Source organism: Panulirus ornatus, chromosome 12 (assembly GCF_036320965.1).
Source record: "Panulirus ornatus isolate Po-2019 chromosome 12, ASM3632096v1, whole genome shotgun sequence".
Lineage (NCBI taxonomy): Eukaryota > Metazoa > Arthropoda > Malacostraca > Decapoda > Palinuridae > Panulirus > Panulirus ornatus.
Genome location: NC_092235.1, coordinates 25,057,476 through 25,080,831, shown reverse-complemented (window position 1 = coordinate 25,080,831; position 23,356 = coordinate 25,057,476). Strand labels below are relative to the sequence as shown.

Genomic DNA, 23,356 nt, shown 5'->3' with positions numbered 1-23,356 from the left:
CCACGTGACCAGACTCTTGGCATGGCTATCTCGCTCAAAATCCGCCAATCAAAGTCAAGAATAACAGATCTGTGAGAGATCATTTTTCCCAGTGTAGATTATACGTACATAAGCGCTCTTGTACACTGTATAAAGTACATCAGGTTTCTTATTACGATTCTTCACTGTGTACTGAAACAATTTCACAAAACACAACGAGCCAATACTTCAGAGAGGACGAGGACATAAAGCATTTATCCTAAACATTAACACGACCTCCAAAATAAATTGACATGGTACGCCACTCACGGTAACAGAACAGACTGAAAAAAATACTGCTTATATTAGTGTGTGTGTGTGTGTGTGTGTGTGTGTGTGTGTGTGTGTGTGTGGAGGCAGAATGTTAATGGTATGTTTTCGAGAGACACACACGTTGGCAGGTGTGACTTGGCTTCATTTCCAGCCTGGATTATGAAGGAACGTAGCCTCAATACGGAAGAATCCCTCATCAATTGAATATGCATGTTTGGAATAGTCAGCGCTACCTTGCTAACGCGGGAGACAGCGACAAAGTGTGATGAAATATAAAATAAAATAATAATGATAATGATAATAATAATAATAATGATAATAACGATAATAGTAATATTAATAATAATAATGACGATAATGATGATAATAATAATAATAATAATAATAATAATGATAATAATAATAATAATAATAATAATGTATAATCAATTAGATAACAAGACAAAAGGGAAGGCTTGTCAACCCACCCCACTGTAACGTGGGACCTGCTCCTGGACGATATTATACTCTGGGAAAAGATATACATACAGCGCTTGCGTGTATTTCCCAGAAGGTCTGTGAAATGAAACCGCCCTCAAACGTTCCAATGTCTCCTGCTCCCCACTTCAACATTTTTCTCTCGCAGGAACGAGTGTGTGTGTCACATCCAGACCTGGCTGGATCATGGAGGTCATTCTTCCCCCACACCACCTCCTCACCCACACACACCATCCCGTCTCTCTCTCTCTCTCTCTCTCTCTCTCTCTCTCTCTCTCACACACACACACACACACACACACACACACACACACATACAGCCAAAGATTTGGACAATCTACCCTAGAATCGCATGGCGAAAACCCATATATATATTTTTTTTGTCTCAGTCATTATGGCATGATTGTACTCAGTGATCTGTTATCATCTGAGTGAAACATCTTGGCTAACATGACCTCGTAGTGACGTAGCTACAACTAAAACAAAAGCAAAACGAAAATTGACTGTCAACTGCCATCAATTACCTACCTGAGTGGCACAAACAACCCTGTTCCAGCATGGTTTACCTTCTTCTTTAATCATCGGTACGAACCGTTCAGTCACGCAACAAGCCTCCGTTTCCTGAGTTCCGTCGCCACAAAAGTCCCTTACGTGATTATTCCCAGAAGTTTAGAAAAAAAAAAGGGAAAAAAAGAAAAAAGAGCGTTCGTCATCATTCGTTCGTTCGTTCGTGATGGAAGGCAATCGTCCGTAACAACCGCCTTCCTGTTGCTTGTACCTGATAGGTCATCTTAAACACTCTTCTGTCTTCCGGTCTCATGGCCCGCCACCCCCGCCCCATCCTGATGCTGTGTGGCGCATGCGTGCAAACAAAACCAGTCTCACCCCATCTTCGTACTGCACGAGTGTAGTGATAACCACGTAATCATACATCGTACAATATATTCCAAACATGCATTATACAATAGATTCCTAACATGCATCATACAATATATTCCAAGCATGCATTATACAATAGATTCCAAACATGCATTATACAATATATTCCAAACATACATTATACAATATATTCCAAACATGCATTATACAATATATTCCAAACATGCATTATGCAATATATTACAAACATGAATTATACAACATATTCCAAACATGCATTATACAATATGTTCCAAACATGCATTATACAATATATTCCAAACATGCATTATACAATATATTCCAAACATGCATTATACAATATATTCCAAACATGCATTATACAATAGATTCCAAACATGCATTATACAATATATTCCAAACATGCATTATGCAATATATTACAAACATGAATTATACAACATATTCCAAACATGCATTATACAATATATTCCAAACATGCATTATACAATATATTCCAAACATGCATTATACAATAGATTCCAAACATGCATTATACAATATATTCCAAACATGCATTATACAATAGATTCCGAACAAGTTCTGGATCCACAGTAATACGTAATACACCATCATACACGATTATACGCAGTATGTACTCTTACCAGATATCATTTAGTCCATTCCATCTATTCCTTGTCTCAAGCATTCCAAGAATCGACTCGTTCCTCACATCGACCCGCTCTATGTCAACCTTTCCATACAGTGTTGACATGTTCGTCGTTCCAACTCTCCTCCCAGGTCTCTTGTTCCGAAGGGCCTCTCATTCCCTCTCATTCCGCCTCTGGACTCTCGATCAACGCCCCTCGAGATGCGAATATTCATAAGAGACTTCGAGCCGTCTTACCCGCCCATATCAACACTCCCCTCGGACGCTGTCCACGTTCTGAGCGACTGAGATCGTAAATCCTGGACTCTTGGAACAGTTCACAGATGTCTTTACTCTTCTCTCTTCATTGTGTCACAAAACTTATGTCATTAATTGCTCATTACACTAATGATCTCTCCCTCTTTCTCTGCCTTCACAGGACTGGAGCGATCTCACCGACCTACTGGGAACTACACCATACGATAAGACTCCAACCTACCAACCACATCAGCAGCGTCGTACCCCTAGCTGCTGTCTACTGCCCTGGCTATCATTAGCAACCTCCATACCGCTAAAGAAAGAGGAGGAGGAGGAGGAGGAGCGGCCTAAACCCTTCCAGTAATACACAAATCCGGTTGACGTCAATTGCCGATCTGGACTTACTACCTGCACGTGTGACGGCACGCCTCCCCGCGCGCGAGTGACGCAAGAATCTCATCCTGCAATACCCTAGCGTAGCCACGGAGGGAGCTGGAGAGAAGGAGGTTCAAACTCCTTTAAAACACCCTTTAAGTGTCTTCCAGTGTCCTGCTTGAATCCCCCAAGTGTCCCCGTTCTTAAAAAAAAAAAAAAATAAGAGGAAAAGGGAAACCGAAAATATCATAATGGAGAAAGAAAAGGCTTGTAAAGTGACCATTAAGGGCGGGCGGAGCCCCTCCAAGAACGAAGGAAGTGTGTGTGGGATGAGCAAAGCCGCCTTCAGCGGCCTCAAGGTCACCCTCCTGTGGGTGGCGTATGTGCTCCTGGGCTCCGTGGCCTTCATGTACATCGAGGCAAACAGATACACCTACGAAGACTTCAAAGACCACCACCACTGGGCCAGATTCAAAGGTCAGTTAACCTTTCTCTGTTGTTCTTGTTGTTGTTGTGGTTGTGGGCATTAGCACGCCGGCCGTAACCAGCCACACTCTGTATCAGAATCTAGTGTGTCGGTGGAGCTGGTTAGCGTAGCTGTCTATGAATATACGTAAAGGGCCCTAGCCCTATGTCGAATCCTGGGCCGGATAGTTGGCCCACAGGCAACCCAGCTGTTCATCCTTCCATCGGGGAGGGTCCATAAACAAATAAATACCTTGTTTAGGCTAGAATATATATATATATATATATATATATATATATATATATATATATATATATATATATATATATATATATATATATATTCGAAAACACCACACAGTAATTAAGGCCTACTTCTTCTTTCTGAAGAACTACATCGAAGCGAGGATATTCGGTCAATGTTCCACCTGTTTCACACAGCAGTTTGTTAACACTTAAAAGTCTTAAAATTCTAAAAACGACGTCAAATACCACATTACTGTACACTTCTGTTTATTACCAGGATAACGCCGGTGAACAGCAACAACAGTCTGTTGTTGACATATCCTCGAACACAACGTATTTGTTATTTCCGTTCTTGACTTCGGTAAAGCAACCCAGAAGTTTACAATCAGCGACACGCAGGCCCCCCGCCGCCGCCCCAAACATATGTGAGCACATATATCTACATATGTAACGTGGACTGCGATACAGACCGTTATTTATCTATTTATTTTATCTATTTACGCACAGAGGATAACCAAGTCTTGCCCTAGAAAACTACGGAAGTGGACGTGCAACGCGGGGGTTGCCAGATGTTGCTATATAACCCGTGATATCCGGACTCCTCTGTGTGTGTGTGTGTGTGTGTGTGTGTCCTGTGAGCTTGTGTAACACCCTTACGTTGCCTTTGTCGCGTGCCGTTCGCTGGGAACCGTATACCCACCTTGTAAACCAGCCGACCTACACAAGCTGGTCGTATAAGACCTTACCAGAACACCCTGACAGCATTGGGTTTACTTTACCTTTTGCCTTGTTATGGCTTGGTATAAGACCACTTGGATCGCTCGCTACGCATGCGGATGCATTATGTGTTCTCGGTCGTCTTAACAACAGTTGGTCTGACCGTCGTAAACCAAAAGCCCCGTCCTGTTGACACGGGGGAGCAACAAGGCGTAAATACCTTTCTATTGAGCTCATAAAATCCAGGTGTGTTTTTTTTCTTTTTAATCCCTCTCTCTCTCTCTCTCGCTAATGCGCCAGCCTCCCCCACCCACTCCTCCCTTGCTATCGCGACTCTCACCTGGCATCATTAAAAAAGGAAGGGCTTTACGACAACAGAGGATGCAGTGTTACTCTCTCTCTCTCTCTCTCTCTCTCTCTCTCTCTCTCTCTCTCTCTCTCTCTCTCTTCCCCCCGGCGCTTCAACACCGGGCGCTCGTGGGATTACGGGACGCGTGACTGTAACTAATCCATGTCACTTGATAGTAAGGTACGTTGCAACATAACTGGGGATTAACTGATAAGATTTATCTATCATGGTCTCTTATCAGCGGCCACTATGCCGTGCACCTTAAGTACATCCTGCGAGCGTTGCTCGAAAGGCGTGTTACACGGAGGTCACAAGGGTTTCTAGTGGCTCGGTAATTATGTCACAAGTTGTTACAAAATTGGCGCATGACATACAGTATTTCGCACAACCCTCGTCCACCACACGCAAAAAGCGGATACAGTCTTCGAAGTTCAGGCAAATTATGATTTTTTATTTTCGTAGATGTTGTTGTATAGCTTAGTGTTAGGATGACATACCTGTTGACCATGTCCCGGTCGTACACTGTTACTGTTACATACCGCAGTGTCTTTAGTGAAGTTAAACAATTTTATGTATTTTAGCGGTTTTTTTTTCTAACATGACTATTCATTTTGCTTTTGTTGATGTCTAGCGATGTTCAACTCCTCGATCTAACTTTATCACCTCCAGCAGACTGACCTGTTATGCCATATAGTTGTCTAAGGTGTCTAACAACATGCTAACCCTCAAGTGGAAGTAAAGGACTTATTCCTACCTCACGCCTCCACAACCGTACCTTACAGATCCCATCCTCCTCAAACCAACACAACGCTGACAGTTCATATCCACATCGACGCCACAATGACCTCATATGAAACATGAAAGAGGTGGCGAAAGAGATGGAAAAGTCTAGAAAGAAAAGGAAATATAACCTTAGTTTTGTTGGAGGTGGAAAACCTGCCTTTTAAGAGAGAGGAAAAGTCTTCACTGTTAAGAAAGAATATGCTATGATAGGGTATGGATTTCTAAAGTTGAGCTGCGTAGGGAAAGAAACAGACATCAAAACGTCCCACGGTTTGATTGCCAACGTCCACACAATAATCATGTGACGCAGCAGCTCACCTTGTATTCCGTGGTCTGGCTAACAGAAAGTGGCACGTAAGCAGCCAGTTTTGGGGAGCGGAAACCGGCGTAATATATAGAGGAAAGGACGACCAACATTGTAGGGAAGGGCAAGAAGGGGTCAAGTTTTAAGGCTGGATTGGGAAAAGCTGACCTACGGGATCGCCTCGGGTCATGACAATGTCATACAGGAGGTGTCAAGCCGGATAATCCTCTGCTCTAAGCAACATGTGAGTCATATGACCACGTCACACGTCTTGGTAAACTTTGAACAAACGCACGTGTATGCGAACCAGACCATAACATATACTCTGGTGGTGAAAGAAAAATAAAAATTGAAGACAATCTACCCGCTGGGAATCGTTTCTATCAGAACAAAAGAACGAATAATAGACTACGTAACACCTTAAATAATCCATTACTAACGAGAGTGTATTCTGAATCGGAGATTTTACCATCGCGACGAAAATTACAACTAGAAAAACGAAATTTACCTCGGGCGTGGGGGATGCATGACTGTGAGGATGGAATATCCCATCATTGCGAAAACGTTGGTGTACGTTTAGTGTATCATTATGTTATGCTGGAACATGATTGGGTACGTGAGGTTAGTCTGTCTCGCCTCTGCTTCTGTTGATGCAGGTCTCATTGGCAAAGATAGATAGATAGATAATACTGGGAAAGAGAATGACACTCGTGTTGCCCCGTCTCTTGATCCTGCATTCATGTATCATGTCTTTACTCCTGTGTGTGTGTGTGTGTGTGTGTGTGTGTGTGTGTGTGTGTGTGTGTGTGTGCAAAAAACTGGTTCACTTTTTTCTTTTTCCTCCTATTCTGCGTCTTTTTCTTTGGTGGTGTCATGGCATCGAGCGACCGACCGGAAGCACAACCTTTGCGATGATCACCTTGGCGTCTGCGTCAGGCACGTCGTCCACTATATCTATCGCAGTCAATCATCACCCTCCAGGGTAGCAACAGTGTCCCGTCCGTGGCGCCTCCAGTCCAGTCCACCCGTCCGTGGCTCCACGGTCCAATTGCTAGTGGCGTTGTCCGTCCTTCCGTGGCCACACTCAGTCCAATAGCGTTCTCCGTCCGTCTGTAGCGCCAACAGTCCACCGGCGTTCTCCGTCCGTCTGTAGCGCCAACAGTCCACTGGCGTTCTCCGTCCGTCTGTGGCGCACACAGTCCACTGGCGTTCTCCGTCCGTCTGTAGCGCCAACGTTCCACTGGCGTTCTCCGTCCGTCTGTGGCGCCCACAGACCACTGGCGTTCTCCGTCCGTCCGTGGCGCCCACAGACCACTGGCGTTCTCCGTCCGTCCGTGGCGCCCACAGACCACTGGCCTTCTCCGTCCGTCCGTGGCGCACACAGTCCACTGGCGTTCTCCGTCCGTCTGTGGCGCCCACAGACCACTGGCCTTCTCCGTCCGTCCGTGGCGCCCACAGACCACTGGCGTTCTCCGTCCGTCCGTGGCGCCCACAGACCACTGGCCTTCTCCGTCCGTCCGTGGCGCGCACAGACCACTGGCGTTCTCCGTCCGTCCGTGGCGCACACGATCCACTGGCGTTCTCCGTCCGTTCGTGGCGCACACAGACCACCGGCGTTCTCCGTCCGTCCGTGGCGCACACAGACCACCGGCGTTCTCCGTCCGTCCGTGGCGCCCAGAGACCATCCGTCAAGCCACTGTATCTACAGTCCGTCGTCCCTAACACACACTATTTGTCGGTCCCACAGCACGGCAGGCCCTTCCGTCCTCAAGATCGAGAGGCCACTCGTCCGTCAGTCGAGTCCAAAGGCCGCAGTGCGCACATACCGTGGGTCCACAGTTCCCCCCGCTCCGTCGTGGCTCCAGGTGTGGCTGAACTGTGGCATCTCCGGAGTGTCTCGATGAGTGCATCTCATTAACGAGAGCGGCCCCGGGTGACGAGAGAGAGAGAGAGAGAGAGAGAGAGAGAGAGAGAGAGAGAGAGAGAGAGAGAGAGAGAGAGAGAGAGAGAGAGAGAATTCTTGCACGGGGTGTAGTGAATGCTTGGGGAGAGGGGAGAGGGGAGGGGTGTGTGTTGTTGAAGAAAGCGTCGGGCGCCGTGCACAAGGCGGGAGAATCTGAGCCCCAGCCGTCCACCAGGTGGCCTTCAGCGACACTTTTATCTGGCTCACCTTCGGGCTGCTCCCAGTGCACCGGGCGCCGTGTGTATGTATTCCCCCGTCACCGCTGCTCAGTAGTGATCCCCGCTGGAACCATCACAGTCATGGAAGTGGCTCTTTATTTTTTTTCTACGTATATATGTAATCCCGTTTTCATTAACATTCTCGGGTCAATAGCCCCTAGGAAAGGGAGGGAGGTGTGTGTCGGGTCCTGAGGCATCGTGTGGTGAAAGTGATTCTGAAAGCAAGCTGTAACGGTGCTCTCTCTCTCTCTCTCTCTCTCTCTCTCTCTCTCTCTCTCTCTCTCTCTCTCTCTCTCTCTCTCTCTCTCTCTCTCTCTCTCTCTCTCTCTCTCCAGCCTGGGGGGTCAGGAAGTGGAGTAAGGGTGATAGAGTGGAGAAGAATGGGTGGGTGAGGGTGGTGGGTGGGGTGGGAGAGGTTCGAGATACTGATTAACCCCCCTCCTCCCCCACTTCTCCCCCACTCTCCCCTCTCCCCAACTTCCCCCCCTCCCAAACACAGGTTCGCAAGGGCTGTCCAGTCCACCCGGCCGTGTTGAAGGCTAGCCTGAGATGACGTAATGGCAAGGCTATAAAAATATTTTCCATCAAAACAATACAAACAAAAAAAAACAAAACAAAACATTGGAGAACATTAACATAACTGGGGAGGGGGGCGCGGAGGGGGGTGACGAGGGGGGTGAGGAGGGGGGATGTCTATGAACTAACATCGACGTAGATACCAAGAGAAATTCAGGATCTACAGCTGAACTAACACGCTGTTCATCTTTTTTTTTTCTTTCTATCTTTCTTTCTCTTCACTCCTGATGAAGTCTCGTGTCCTCGAGAGGCCCAGTATTTGCATATCAACAACACTTTGACTTTAATCTGTAGTAAAACTCTCGGTTCTCGCTGACTCGGCTGGGGTCCCCAGTCTCCCCCACCCAAAACACACGCCCTCTCTCTCTCTCTCTCTCTCTCTCTCTCTCTCTCTCTCTCTCTCTCTCTCTCTCTCCCACGCCTGCTAGACACTTGCCCTCCTCCACATCCACGTACTTCCGGCGTTTCCTGTCGGCCTGAGGTCTGTGTGATGCTGGAAGATCATTGTAAAGCTGTCTTAAACGTCCCTCTGTCTACACTGGTCTTGTCTGATTTCTATTCAACCGTGTCTGGTGTTCCTCCAGGCGATTGCTCAGTAGTTATCATATACAAGAAAGCTAAGACATGACCAACTCTTATCTATCATATTTATCATATATCGTTTAGCATTTACAGATCTGAGTTTATACCTACGTTTCAATCGGATTGAATCTCATGGTGTATTTGCCATTCGCATGGTTCAGCTTTTAACAAATGAGACACAACCTGATCGGTGATCAAAATTTGATGTCATTTATGAATGAAAAAGAAGAAAAGAAACGCAGAATACTGAAGTACAAATGATAATCAGGAGTCTTGAGCTCTGAGAGAGCTTTCTTAATTAAGCACTGCTTTAGGTAAACATCTGCTGTATATATCTCGACAACTGCTATACGGTACGACCCTTAAGCACACGGTGCGACCCTTGAGCACACGGCGCGATCCTTGAGCACACGGTGCGACCCTTGAGCACACGGTGCGACCCTTGAGCACACGGCGCGACCCTTGAGCACACGGCGCGATCCTTGAGCACACGGTGCGACCCTTGAGCACACGGCGCGACCCTTGAGCACACGGCGCGATCCTTGAGCACACGGTGCGACCCTTGAGCACACGGTGCGACCCTTGAGCACACGGCGCGATCCTTGAGCACACGGTGCGACCCTTGAGCACACGGTGCGACCCTTGAGCACACGGCGCGACCCTTGAGCACACGGTACGATCCTTGAGCACACGGTGCGACCCTTGAGCACACGGCGCGACCCTTGAGCACACGGCGCGATCCTTGAGCACACGGTGCGACCCTTGAGCACACGGTGCGACCCTTGAGCACACGGCGCGATCCTTGAGCACACGGTGCGACCCTTGAGCACACGGTGCGACCCTTGAGCACACGGCGCGACCCTTGAGCACACGGTACGATCCTTGAGCACACGGTGCGACCCTTGAGCACACGGCGCGACCCTTGAGCACACGGTGCGATCCTTGAGCACACGGCGCGACCCTTGAGCACACACAATACAGCGTCGGAGGCTGTGTGTGTTGTGTGTGTATAGCATGATGCTCCGTCGAGATCGTAGCTCTAGTCTGAGGGACACTTGGAGGGAGAATGGTCCTCATGCCCATTATTCGTACCCCCTTCCCATACGAAGGTTCCTGGCTAAATTTCACAACAGCGTGAAGGACTTGAAATCCCTAGACACGTGGAGGGAAGGAGGGTTAGCTGGAGGGAGGTTTTCTCGGGTTGCGACACAACTATGGGAGGTCAGGTCGTGGTGGTTGTTGTTTTTGTTTTTTTTTTCAACCCGTTGAGCACGAGGTGTGAGGACCTTGAGCACGACGGGGCGATCCTTGAGCACGACGGTACGATCCTTGAGCACGACGGTATGGTCCTTGAGCACGACGGTACGATCCTTGAGCACGACGGTATGGTCCTTGAGCACGACGGTACGATCCTTGAGCACGACGGTATGGTCCTTGAGCACGACGGGACGATCCTTGAGCACGACGGGACGATCCTTTAGCACGACGGGACGATCCTTGAGCACGACGGTACGACCCTTGAGCACGACGGGACGATCCTTGAGCACGACGGTACGACCCTTGAGCACGACGGTACGACCCTTGAGCACGACGGGACGATCCTTGAGCACGACGGTACGACCCTTGAGCACGACGGTACGACCCTTCTTGTAGATTGTTCTTGGCCTCTACACCTGATCCATGGGTTCCGTCGTGCTCAAGGGTCGTCTCCTTCGTGCTCAGCGGTCGTCTCCGTCGTGCGCTCTCACGTCGTTGCTGTCGCGCACAAGGAATCAGACTCTAACGGGAACAATGGTCGTGTAAGACTGTGACGAGTGAGCGGTGAGGGAGAAGCGATGGTGCAACAATTGGCCCATTGTTGAGTGTGTGTGTGTGTGTGTGTGTGTGTGTGTGTGTGTGTGTGTGTGTGTGTGTGTGTGTGTGTGACCTTGACCTGCCTCCAGGCGGAGCTTCCCTCCCTTTATAGCCACATCAGGAAGTGTCTCGCCGTCTCCCCGCCCCCCTTCCATCATGCCCTTGCCTACGTCACCAGAGTCTTGTTATGGTGAGCTATCAGCTGGGATCATTTTAGCTACACCTCCCTGGTAGAGGGTCCAAGAACGCGCGTCTCCCCACCTCTCCCGCTATTCATTTATTTATTCATTCATTTCACTTGTATATAAATTGTTAAAATGTCAAGGGGGTATATTAGAACCCTTGTTATCAGTTATATCCGGGCCACTGATACCTTATCTGGCATGAGTCTCATATCTAACCCCCCCTTCGGAAAACTTGTCCGATCGACGTAGTCTGGTAGGGAAGCATCCGCCTATACAACGCGTTGCGGCGCTCGAGCTCTAGCCGTAAACCTGAGGGATAATCAGCGCGGGATGGTCTCCCAGTAACACGCCCCCCGCTCATTATCAACACGGCCGTGTGTGTCCGTAGTAACAAGTCTGTTAGTGGTTCACTCGTTCCACAGAGTCTCACAGGGGAAGTTCAAACATCAGGCGATCAAGATCAAAACACCCATACTAAGTAGTCTTTCAGGACGTGATATAAAGATAAACCCCTTCGTCTGTGAGCCTGTTTGGGGATTTCGGACGAAGGAAAAAAAAATGATTATATTTCCGTGGGCTGCAGCAGCACACGTTTGCCTTGTGGTCCAGCGCGTGACATTTGAAGAAACCCAACGTGATCTGCAGAGAGCGGACTGAATATATCTTACCCTCGTCTATGTTCACATTTCGTGGACCGATCATCTGTAGTGAACAGTATGCCTGCAGACACACCAGGTGTAAACACAGCTTGAGGACATACAGTGGGTTACACGACTGAGGACAGTGTGTATCTTTTCATGTTACGAAGGTTATAATCCTGTGACGTTACTCGTTACTGAGAAACCCCCCTTTTGTTGTGACGCTATGGTAATGGTGTCAGCATTCATACCCGTATCTGCCACGCTGCCTTAATGGTTGAGTAAATGTTCTTATGGCAACAGAGGGTAGACACCAGTACCATTCCTTCTAACCGTGGAGGATCGGCTGACCAACTTTGGCTTCAGGCCCAACAGCAGCAGCCTGGACCATCGAAGGCCATCAATGACATTTTCCAACCACCAATCGAAGTAAAACTGACTGAACAACCCCATGTGTTATCAACAATTGTACAGGTTTAAAGTTGCGAGGGTCAGATATGATCACTGATATCATTACGTTAACAGAACGTAGTAATGAGGTTGTTAAACTCTAGATATATATGAAAAAAAAATACTGTGATTACTACGAGTGCGAAGCTAACAGATAATATCACCATGGTAACAGAGGCGCCTTATCGCATACTGTGGATGGGGATGGGGGAGGGGGGGGGGTCCTTACCTCAGACATCTCTTCGTTTCATCTTAATTACTTTTTGGACGTCCGTGGTGGCGTAGCGGTCAGCTGTGACTAACCATTCACGGGCCTTACGGGGTCGAACGCATAGCTTCGATATCTGTCCGTGGCAGTCGGTCCACAGAGAGAGAGAGAGAGAGAGAGAGAGAGAGAGAGATGACCTTGATTATGGTATTCAGTTGCCAATTCGTCTCATATAAAAAAAAAAAAGAGGACATAATTCTACAACCAAACATGCTTCGTCACAGCACCTGTGGTCGGTCGGTCTTTCTGACCACAGAGATTGTGTTTCTGACCTTACCTAAGAATTATCTAATGTGACGCTGCTTTAGATTAGTCCAACTATCACCTTACAAAAGACAATCCATTCCTGAACCTACTCAGAACACGCCATGTACTGTAATGTTAGTGAGAATATTCTCTTTTTCTGTCCTGACTTGACCCTTGAGACATATATGTCAAACGTCACGCCATCGTAAACCACAGGATCATATCGTTGTTTTCAAGGGTCGGTCCGTCGTGCTCAAGGGTCGTAAGTTCGTGCACAAGAGTTGTAACGTCGTGCTCAACGGTCGTAGCGTCGTGTTCAACGGTCGTAACGTCATGTTCAACGGCCGTAGTGTCATGTTCAACGGTCGTAACGTCGTGCTCAACGGTCGTAACGTGCTCAACGGTCGTAGCGTCATGTTTAACGGTCGTAGCGTAGTGTTCAACGGTCGTAACGTCGTGCTCAACGGTCGTAACGTTCTCAACGGTCGTAACGTCGTGCTCAACGGTCGTTGCATCATGTTCAACGGTCGTAACGTCGTGCTCAACGGTCGTAACGTCGTGCTCAACGGTCGTAGCGTCGTGCTCAACGCCCGTAGCGTTGTGCTCAAGGATCATCGCCGTCGTATCCAACACGTACGCACGTCAGCAGCTGAGGGTAATGCCCCAAGGGAAGTCATTACGAAACCCGATGTTAACTCTTACATTATTCACAACACAGAAACACACAAACATGCATGACGTATGCAAATGTGAAGACATTATCTCCATAAAACTCACCTTCTCATGTCAGTAATTAGCTTAATGTCAATAACTATCTTACTAGATAATGTTTAGCCAGACTGATCAATAAGGTCGCGTGACTTGGCAACAGCAAATGTCAGTAACCCTTCAGGCAATCCACGGCTTGGGAGTCTGTGTATACCCCTTGCACTGGTCCATCATCCACTGGCTACAATCTACGCTCCATTTGACCCACACACCAACGAAAGCACGTCGTCCATCATTCAAGTACATCCCAAAAGTCCACTATGGCCACATTACCAGCCCGGGTCTGACGAGCGATTCATTCATGAGGGGAGTAAAGGCTTCAGAGCAGGATCACCCGATCTGGTCACTTTACGCGGCTGCTGGCCATTCAAGTAGGGTAGCATTCTCGATGTGAGTTTGGGTTCAAGTCGTGAGTGTGAAAGTCACCCCTTCACTCGTACATACGTGTGTGTGTGTGTGTTGTGTGTGTGTGTGTGTGTGTGTGTGTGTGTGTGTGTGTGTCCTAGTCTGCATTCTGTTGTCATCTTGGGCACGCTCTGCGACCCAGCTGTAAAGGTAAACTAGTGTACATGAATCATATGACGGTCCGATCCATCATGAGCATCTTCGTAACAAATGTTCAGTAGTTTCATGGCCACGACTTCAAGTTCGTGCGGTTGGACTTGCAGTAAATGCTACACGCCGAACAACCTCTCAAAATAAAAACTAACACACGATAAAAATTTATCATATATCCTGTTAAGGGCCGTTAACAAATATTACGTTAGAGTATTACTTTCATGTGTAAAAAGGAGGAAGCGTTTTTATGACCCACTTTCCCCAAAGAAAGTTAGAAAAGAAAGTGATTCTTTTTTTTAATAATGTTTTGTCCTGAAGAGATAAAACGTATACTAATATATATATATATATATATATATATATATATATATATATATATATATATATATATATATATATTCTTTCAAACTATTCGCCATTTCCCGCATTAGCGAGGTAGCGTTAAGAACAGAGGACTGGGCCTTTGAGGGAATACCCTCACCTGGCCCAATTCTCTGTTCCTTCTTTTGGAAAATTGAAAAAAAAAATATATATATATATATATATTTTTTTTTTTTTTTTTTTTTTCATACTATTCGTCATTTCCCGCATTAGCGAGGTAGCGCTAAGAACAGAGGTCTGGGCCTTTGAGGGAATATCCTCACCTGGCCCCCTTCTCTGTTCCTTCTTTTGGAAAAAAAAAATAAAAAAAAAAAAAAAAAAAAAAAAAAAAAAACGAGAGGGGAGGATTTCCAGCCCCCCGCTCCCTTCCCTTTTAGTCGCCTTCTACGACACGCAGGGAATACGTGGGAAGTATTCTTTCTCCCCTATCCCCAGGGATATATATATATATATATATATATATATATATATATATATATATATATATATATATAAGTCAGACTGATAAGGAAAAACAAGTACCATCCACCGCTGCTGCTGATCAGTGATGTAGTAGAAATGTTTGTCTTTCTAAAAGCGTACAAGACGTAGCCCTCAGCTTCCTTCCACCCCTTCTTTACCCACCACCCTCCAAACCCTTCCAAAAAGTACGATTTGCACTCTTGAATATTTTCGTTTTCATTTTCCTTGTTGATAGTTTATCCTCGAAAGAAGAAAGGAGCACGTCCATAATACGGTGATGTTCCTCCATATCTTGTCAATATGTGGGGCAACAGTGGACGGTCCCCTAAGATTTTTACTATACACCTATATAACTTAGAGTGGTGATTAGTACTGTTAATCAAGACCCTTCAAGCACGACGGTACGACGCTCGAGCACAACAACGGTTCGGCCCTTGAGTGATGATGGCCTGACCTTTTTGATCCAACGACTAAGAGTTAGGTCAAAGGCCAAAGGTCGCACAACCCAGCTAAAAGGTCGCATTGCTGTACTGAAAGCGATTAATTTAAATGTTGTTGATGCCCAGTAAGACGGCGCCATCACCCGTCCTTTTCTGATACGTCGCCATATATTTTCTGTACATTGGTCCTTCACATTCGACAACGTCTCAGACATGGTCTACATTCGTGAATGGGGGGTGACCTGAGTCTCGAACCCTTCCCTAAACTAGCCCCGTGCGTGTCTACTGATTATTATCACACTCCATGCACCTTACTACGGCCAACTTCAAACCTGTCATAATATTACGACAGAGTACATCATCTGTTCCTGTACACCTTGACATTTTAGGTATTCACAGAAGGAGGGCTTAGCTGTTATTCAAGGTCACCATAAATACTTCGTACAAAAGGTCAAAGCATACGAATCAATGATGAAATCAACTTAAGTCATTGATTCAAACGTGATTGAAATCACCGACTTTAAAGTTATTTTCATCATTAACTTGTATCTTTGACCAGACAAAGCTTCAGGTATGGATGTTGCCGTCAGGTTCAAGAATTAAACCCCCAACATCCCGGAATTCTTTATCGAACCATGATGTACGGGTCATGGTGACCTGTATATGTATGTATACACTCCAATGTACGGGTCATGGTGACCTGTATATGTATATATATACACTCCGATGTACGGGTCATGGTGACCTGTATATGTATGTATATACACTCCGATGTACGGGTCATGGTGACCTGTATATGTATATATATACACTCCGATGTACGGGTCATGGTGACCTGTATATGTATGTATATACACTCCGATGCACGGGTCATGGTGACCTGTATATGTATGTATATACACTCCGATGTACGGGTCATGGTGACCTGTATATGTATGTATATACACTCCGATGTACGGGTCATGGTGACCTGTATATGTATATATATACACTCCGATGTACGGGTCATGGTGACCTGTATATGTATATATATATACACTCCTCCCTCATACCAACCTTCTCCCCTCACGAGCCCTGTTGTACTCTCCTCACAGTTCAAGGCGCACGCAGCGTCCCTCTGATTGTACCTTGTGGCCACACTTTCCCGCGGAACCAGACGACCTTAGCTTGCTTCATCGTTCTATTGGCAAAGATGCCTCACATGCTATGTTTGATAGCTGTCGGTATAGTTGCCAGTTATCACGACGAATGCAACTACGTTCTAAGTTCGCTGACTATCCTTTAACGTAACTTATAGTAAGAAGGGGATAAAGCTAAATCATTTCAGTATATAGTTAATCTATCATATATATATATATATATATATATATATATATATATATATATATATATATATATATATATATATATATATATATATATATATATATATATTCATGAGGAAAATAAAGATTAAAACCGCAGAGCGTGATGGGAGACTGTAAATACTTCAAGGTCGATTACATATCCTCCAAAATAACTAGATATGTAAAGATTATCGAGCAACGTTTTTTACGAAGGTAAAGAAAAAAATAGATACAGTGCCAAGGTAAAAACTAGATCGTTACTTTGTGGCCACAAGTCTTCGTACCGGACATCGGCTTCTTCCACGCATGTACTTACTGTCGTAACAAAGTCCCGCCAATTCCTCTCCTATCGCCTTTTGACCTTCGCGGCGAGCGAGACTCGGTAATAAACCCTCGAGTTTTTTTTTTTTTTTCTTTTTTTATCGTATTCCCCTCAACGCCACGACGCAGGCGAGGTGGTACGTTTGCGCGTGCGCCAGGAACGGACGTGGGATGCTCAGTACGTCGCGCGAATTTCGTTATAACCGGACCTCTGTATAAAGTAACTGGCACCCAGACGATTAGCTTCGGTGTAAACATTATACAGTTACGTCATGGGTTACATAGTTCAAAACGCATATAACTCTGTACCGACATATTGAAAAATAAAAATCAAATTACCGCAAAAATTAAAATCTAAGTGCGCAACTTTAAACATAGGGCCAAAGGTCTATCCTATATATAAGTATGCAGGAAACGCTATGACGAAGGTTGAGCCTTAAGAACAGTTAAAAACTAGTAGCATGTTTCAAAATTCACCACAGAAAACGGAAGCCATTCGTACATGATAGTATTCCACATCTTCATGGACGTAATCATCATCACTTACGAAGACCATCAGATCTTCGATCTCCTTCAACGGTAGAACACGTAGTGATGCGTCAACCAATGGTCTACAATATCTCTCGCTACGGATTCGATCACGCTGAGGACTTCGTCAGGAGGTTTACGCTTAATGCCTTAGTAAAACGAACCCTTGTTGGCTATAGAAGACCTTACTCATGGTACGTCCCATCTACCGAGAGATATTAAACGCTTTCTTCAGGTGTTGTTCATAACCTTAGCACCATATACGACTCGCATGGAATCAATCCACCTAAATATCATTCACTACTGACTTATATTCATATCTACTGCTGACTCATTAATCATAAAACACTGGTTGAAGATAAACAAAGTGCGAGACTTGTACAGTGACGTCACGTACTCAGTACGTGGAGGAAAGTGAACAACACGTTCGTGTTTTCTGAGGAGAGAAATGGTAATGTAGCCAGCGTGTGGCGGTGGAATATCAAACAGACTAAAGTAGGAAGTTAGGCTCACACTCCAACATAATCGGTTGCTGTTCAAGGTTTCTTCCAGCAATTAATTGGCCTACTGGACGAGATCATCCATCCGAATACATGACCAAATTCGTCCATCCATACATCTGAATGCCGGCTCGTCCACCCATACATCAGAATCCCGGCTCGTCCACCCATACATCAGAATGCCGGCTCGTCCACCCATACATCAGAATCCCGGCTCGTCCACCCATCCATCAGAATGCCGGCTCGTCCATCCATACATCAGAATCCCGGCTCGTCCACCCATACATCAGAATGCCGGCTCGTCCACCCATACATCAGAATGCCGGCTCGTCCACCCATACATCAGAATCCCGGCTCGTCTACCCATACATCAAAATGCCGGCTCGTCCACCCATCCACCAGAATGCCGGCTCGTCCACCCACTCACCAACCCACTAGACAAGTCACCATTCTGACCCGGCTGAAGTGCAGCCTGACATGGGTCGTGTTATAAGCCCATGTTGTGGGGGGGGGGGGGGGTTGATTATCATTCACAGTCACACTAATGTAGTCGGTACCAGGCATTCAGTGACCCAGCTTACAGCAGAGAGATCATGATCCCGCGGCAACACGTCCTTAGCATGAGAACTGCTTGTTTAGACCGCCTGACCTGTTATCATCACTATCATAGTGACTCGCTGAAACTACAATGCCAGAAAAATATATGTCAATACGACTACCTACTTTCCTCTTCGTCCTAATTGAATACCAGTTAGGAATGCATTACTTTACTATAATCGTTCACGGATCAGACTCATCGTTCTTCAAAATAGACAAACTCATAATATTGATATCAACTCGACAATGAATATATGCTAGTCACGAATATATATATATATATATATATATATATATATATATATATATATATATATATATATATATATATATATATATATACTAGTTCACCCAATGACAGTAAAATATTCTACAACATAATAAAGCAACGGCAATAAAAGTTTTAGTTTTAGTTTACCCTGACCGTGTAGCATGACCCTTGGGAATGGTGGATGACCTTTGACCCGGTCGTTAAGGTTCATATCAAAGGCCATGCCGTCATACCCAAGAACCATCATACTCAAGGATCATTACCGCAGTGGTTAAAGGTTATTAAAATGAGGGGGTGTTAGGGGTCAAAGGACCCTACCATCATGCTTAATGGGTCGCTCCATCGTGCTCGAAATGAATCGTACCGTTGTGCTCACGGAGCAAGTGTACCACAATACACAAGACAGGTTGTAGCCCAGGTTGTAGCCTAACGCGACGGTTCCAGTACCCCGACGTCGAACAAACAACCCTGGAACCCTCCACTCACTGAACACCGCACCAGGAGGTCACTCGGTGACCTTGAGGTCCCATACACACCAACAAGGTAGTGGAGAGGGAGGTCATATCCGGTAAAGGTGCGTCCATGGACGCGAGAAATCACAGCGATGGCGCCAGACCCCCATATGGTGGGCGTCCGTCAATGGCGAGCGACTTCTCAAAAGAGGGAAGTCTGTCCTTATAATGGAGTCGACATAGAAAACGAACATCGTATCCAGTTTCTTTATTGGATTACTCCAAGTTACCTGAAAATAATTCTAGAAGATCGTTCCATACATTCGTAGTCTTGCTCGATTCAGTTCTAGCCCCCGGATCACTTTAGCTATCAACATCCTAGATGGATCTAGTAAAAACTATATCCCATAATTTTTTTGCTGCCAACATCCTTGGTGTATCCAGTAAAAACTACACCGAACTTTTACATTGTGAACATCCTTGATGTCCCAAGTAAAAACTATAATCCAAACGTTTTGCTGTCAAGACTTCTTGCTGGATCTAGTAAAAACTATATTCCAACTTTAGTGTTAACATCCTAAATGAATTGGACGGTATTTTTTCCCCAAAACTACTTGTCTTGGCATTTTCAGAGTGAAAATGTAACCTTTGGGAAATACGTAAAATTACGACTTACTGAGAACATTTCCCAACGATTTGAACAGATTTATAGCAATTGTCATACAGATTATAGCTGGAATTATATTTTCCAGGAACTCTTCCAGGCATCCGGGAGTTTGATCCTGGAGAAAAAATATATTTATCATTCACGTCAAAATTTATATCAATCTGCAGCGACTAAAAATCTAAACACTGACCCAAACCAAAACGCAGACGATTTTCATCTATTTTTTTCACTGATGTTATTTATCATGCTCTAAGAACCTTTAACTATGGTTACCATTAAATCCAACACAATGAAAACATTTCGTAATTAAAGAAGACAAATAGAAGCGAGGGGAAACCACTCGAATATGTCCATGATTACCAAAATCTAGATTTCTCAGCACTGCCTTCCTCCTTAGTTTGTGCCGTGTCATAGATTCATCTCGTACAAGCATATAGCACAGGCCCTTGTCTCCAAGCAGCCTCTTTCTCTAGCACTTTATCTGATTCCTGACGGTTTTGCATTATCCTCCAGCATAGAGGTACCTGTTCAGCATTCTGTATCCTGTAATTTCGCTTCCTAAGAGCAATGATATATGGCAACACTGGACCATCATCAGTCCCACTGCTCTAGGGGTAACGTAGTGAGAGCGTATGTTGTTTTGGGAAGGTGTTCCAAGTCTTGCAGTTGCTGGCTTGTAGGTGGACGATGACGGTCCTAACGACTCTTGGCTGTTGATAGACCTGGAGACCAAACAACCAACCAGAGTTACGCTAACCTTGATGGCTACGAGAATAGCCTCGTCCTGACAGGTCAGGTTATCTGGTCTTCCTCCGTGTTATGTTCTACACACACACACACACACACACACACACACACACATATATATATATATATATATATATATATATATATATATATATATATATATATATATATATATATATATATATATATATATATATATATATATATATATATATATAATATATATATATATATATATATATATATATATATATATATATATAATTAGCCCCAAGGAATGTGGATAAGACTCACGATTTCGAGATACGACCCTTAAACGTGAAGGCCTGGCCTTAGACCCCATCTCAAAGGGTTAAGTCAAGGGATGGATCATCGTGAACCACTGCAAATACAGCCAGGGAAACAAGGAACCAAGATCCTTGGTGAACCACTGGAAATATATAACTAGGAACTGGGTAAATAGGTTAGGTTGCTTCACACTTCCTGAGGCGTGTTTTTCTAAGCCCTCTACTATAAAAGCATACATATTTATGTACCAGACAGCGCTGAGCCAAACACACCTTGAACTTTCTATATAGATGTGAATTCATGTCCGTTCAACCCTGAACTTAAGCGCTGTAAAATCTCGAGAGATTCGGTAACAATTCTATAAATATTTCGCAACAGAAATACCTGTAAAGAATAATATGAGCGTATCGTTTGTAACATTAAGACATTCAACACTTTTTAATTTCAAATATTGTTCTTGGAATGACCTTCAATATATTACAAGAAGGGAAATATTTTAAAATATATATATTCTTATAATATTACGCTGTAAATGAAATCTTAAAACGCTTCAAAATCCCTGACGGGGAAACTATGACATAGGACGTATGTATTTACCAATTTACCCCTAATAGACTACTTAACAACCTGTCTACAAGCTACCAAACACATCAAAGTGTATTAGCCGAAATTTTTCTTCAATATAATTTGTCTTCAATTATATTCTCCTCTTAAATATGTCATTATTATTTTTTTTCTTCGTGTTATTGATTATCTCTTTCGTCCCTCCTGTCTCTTTCCCTGTCAGGTTTGATATATGTATGAGTATTAATCAAGATGGTAAAAACAAACTCATGTAGGAGGAAGGGAAAGAGAGAAAGCGACAAGGAAGGAAAAACGAGGACACATGAGGGGGGAGGGGGTTGTTATTCCATGTGTGGCGAGGTGGCGATGGGAATAAATAAAGGCAGACAGTACATGTGTACATGTGTATATATGTATATGCCTGAGTGTGTATATATGTATATGTCTGAGTGTGTATATATATGTGTACAGTGAAATGTATAGGTATGTATATTTGCGTGTGTGGACGTGTATGTAAATACATGTGTATGTGGGTGGGTTGGGCCATTCTTTCGTCTGTTTCCTTGCGCTACCTCGCTAACGCGGGAGACAGCGACAAAGCAAAATGAATATATATATATATATATATATATATATATATATATATATATATATATATATATATATATAGGTAGATAGATCACAAATGGTCGAAGTAACATTATTTTTCCCTCTAAAATCCTCGACAAATTAACCCTAATCTCTGCGCTACACTGAGCAAAACAAGGGATCGTGTGCATGACATCATTCGGGAAGGGATGAGGTAAAATGACTCGCTTGAAGCTTATTGTCATCGTGGAATCATGGGATGTGTGAGGTGGTGAGTCCAAGTTCTTCATAGGCTATATCACAGTTCCGGGTCTCAGCAGCGAACGCGAGTGTAATGCATTTCCGCTTGCTTTCCCACAATGTTCCCCTTCAGTGTCAGGCGCTTGGACGAGAGGGTACGACCCTTTGAGCACCACGGAAGAAGGATCTTTGGTCATGATGGCATGACCTTTTGACCTGACCCTTTTAGGTCAGAGATCATTCCATCATATCCAAGGATACTACCTGGTCTGGCTCAAGGCTCATCCCGTCGTGCTCAAAAAAGAGTTACAAAACCGCTGGACAGTGGCAAAGAGACGTGCTGGAAAGTCTTCTGAGGTTAGGGACTTTCCAGCAAACGCTGCATTATCCCAAAACAAAGAAATTCACTCAAAATTATGATCATTTAATACTCGGATTAAAGACAATGTAATCTTAACTGAACACCGGCGCTAAGAACTCAAACCTGGAATAAATCACTAAAGATTTCATTTGAGGATTTAGAGTAAGTTAGACAAAACCATTTATGCCGTCCCGTGGCCTCGCATCTTGGCTGTGTACACCTCCAGAAGGTCAACTTCGAACAGCTCCAAGAATCAGAAGCCAAAGTGTTATATATATATATATATATATATATATATATATATATATATATATATATATATATATATATATATATATATATATATATATATATATATATATATATATATATATATATATACGATGTGGTTGAATCAGGTTCGACATTGGCTAGGCGATTCATACCAAAGTCAGTTTGCTTCTGTTGGACGTCAGATAAGGTCTAAACTTCTCAAGCGTTATTCCTCACACCCTACAACATTAT

The 23,356-nt window shown here is 44.6% G+C and overlaps 1 protein-coding gene across 5 annotated transcripts in view; it reads left to right on the top strand.

Moving 5' to 3' along the window:
- LOC139751889 (uncharacterized) overlaps nt 1–23,356 on the top strand; it is a 149,439-nt gene that overhangs the window by 36,796 nt on the left and 89,287 nt on the right. For all 5 annotated transcript variants that reach the window (XM_071667552.1, XM_071667554.1, XM_071667553.1 and 2 more), the window contains exon 2: nt 2,736–3,406. In XM_071667552.1, coding sequence (XP_071523653.1) covers nt 3,181–3,406 — 226 coding nt within the window. In that variant the 5' untranslated portion in view covers nt 2,736–3,180. The remainder of the gene's footprint in view (nt 1–2,735; nt 3,407–23,356) is intronic.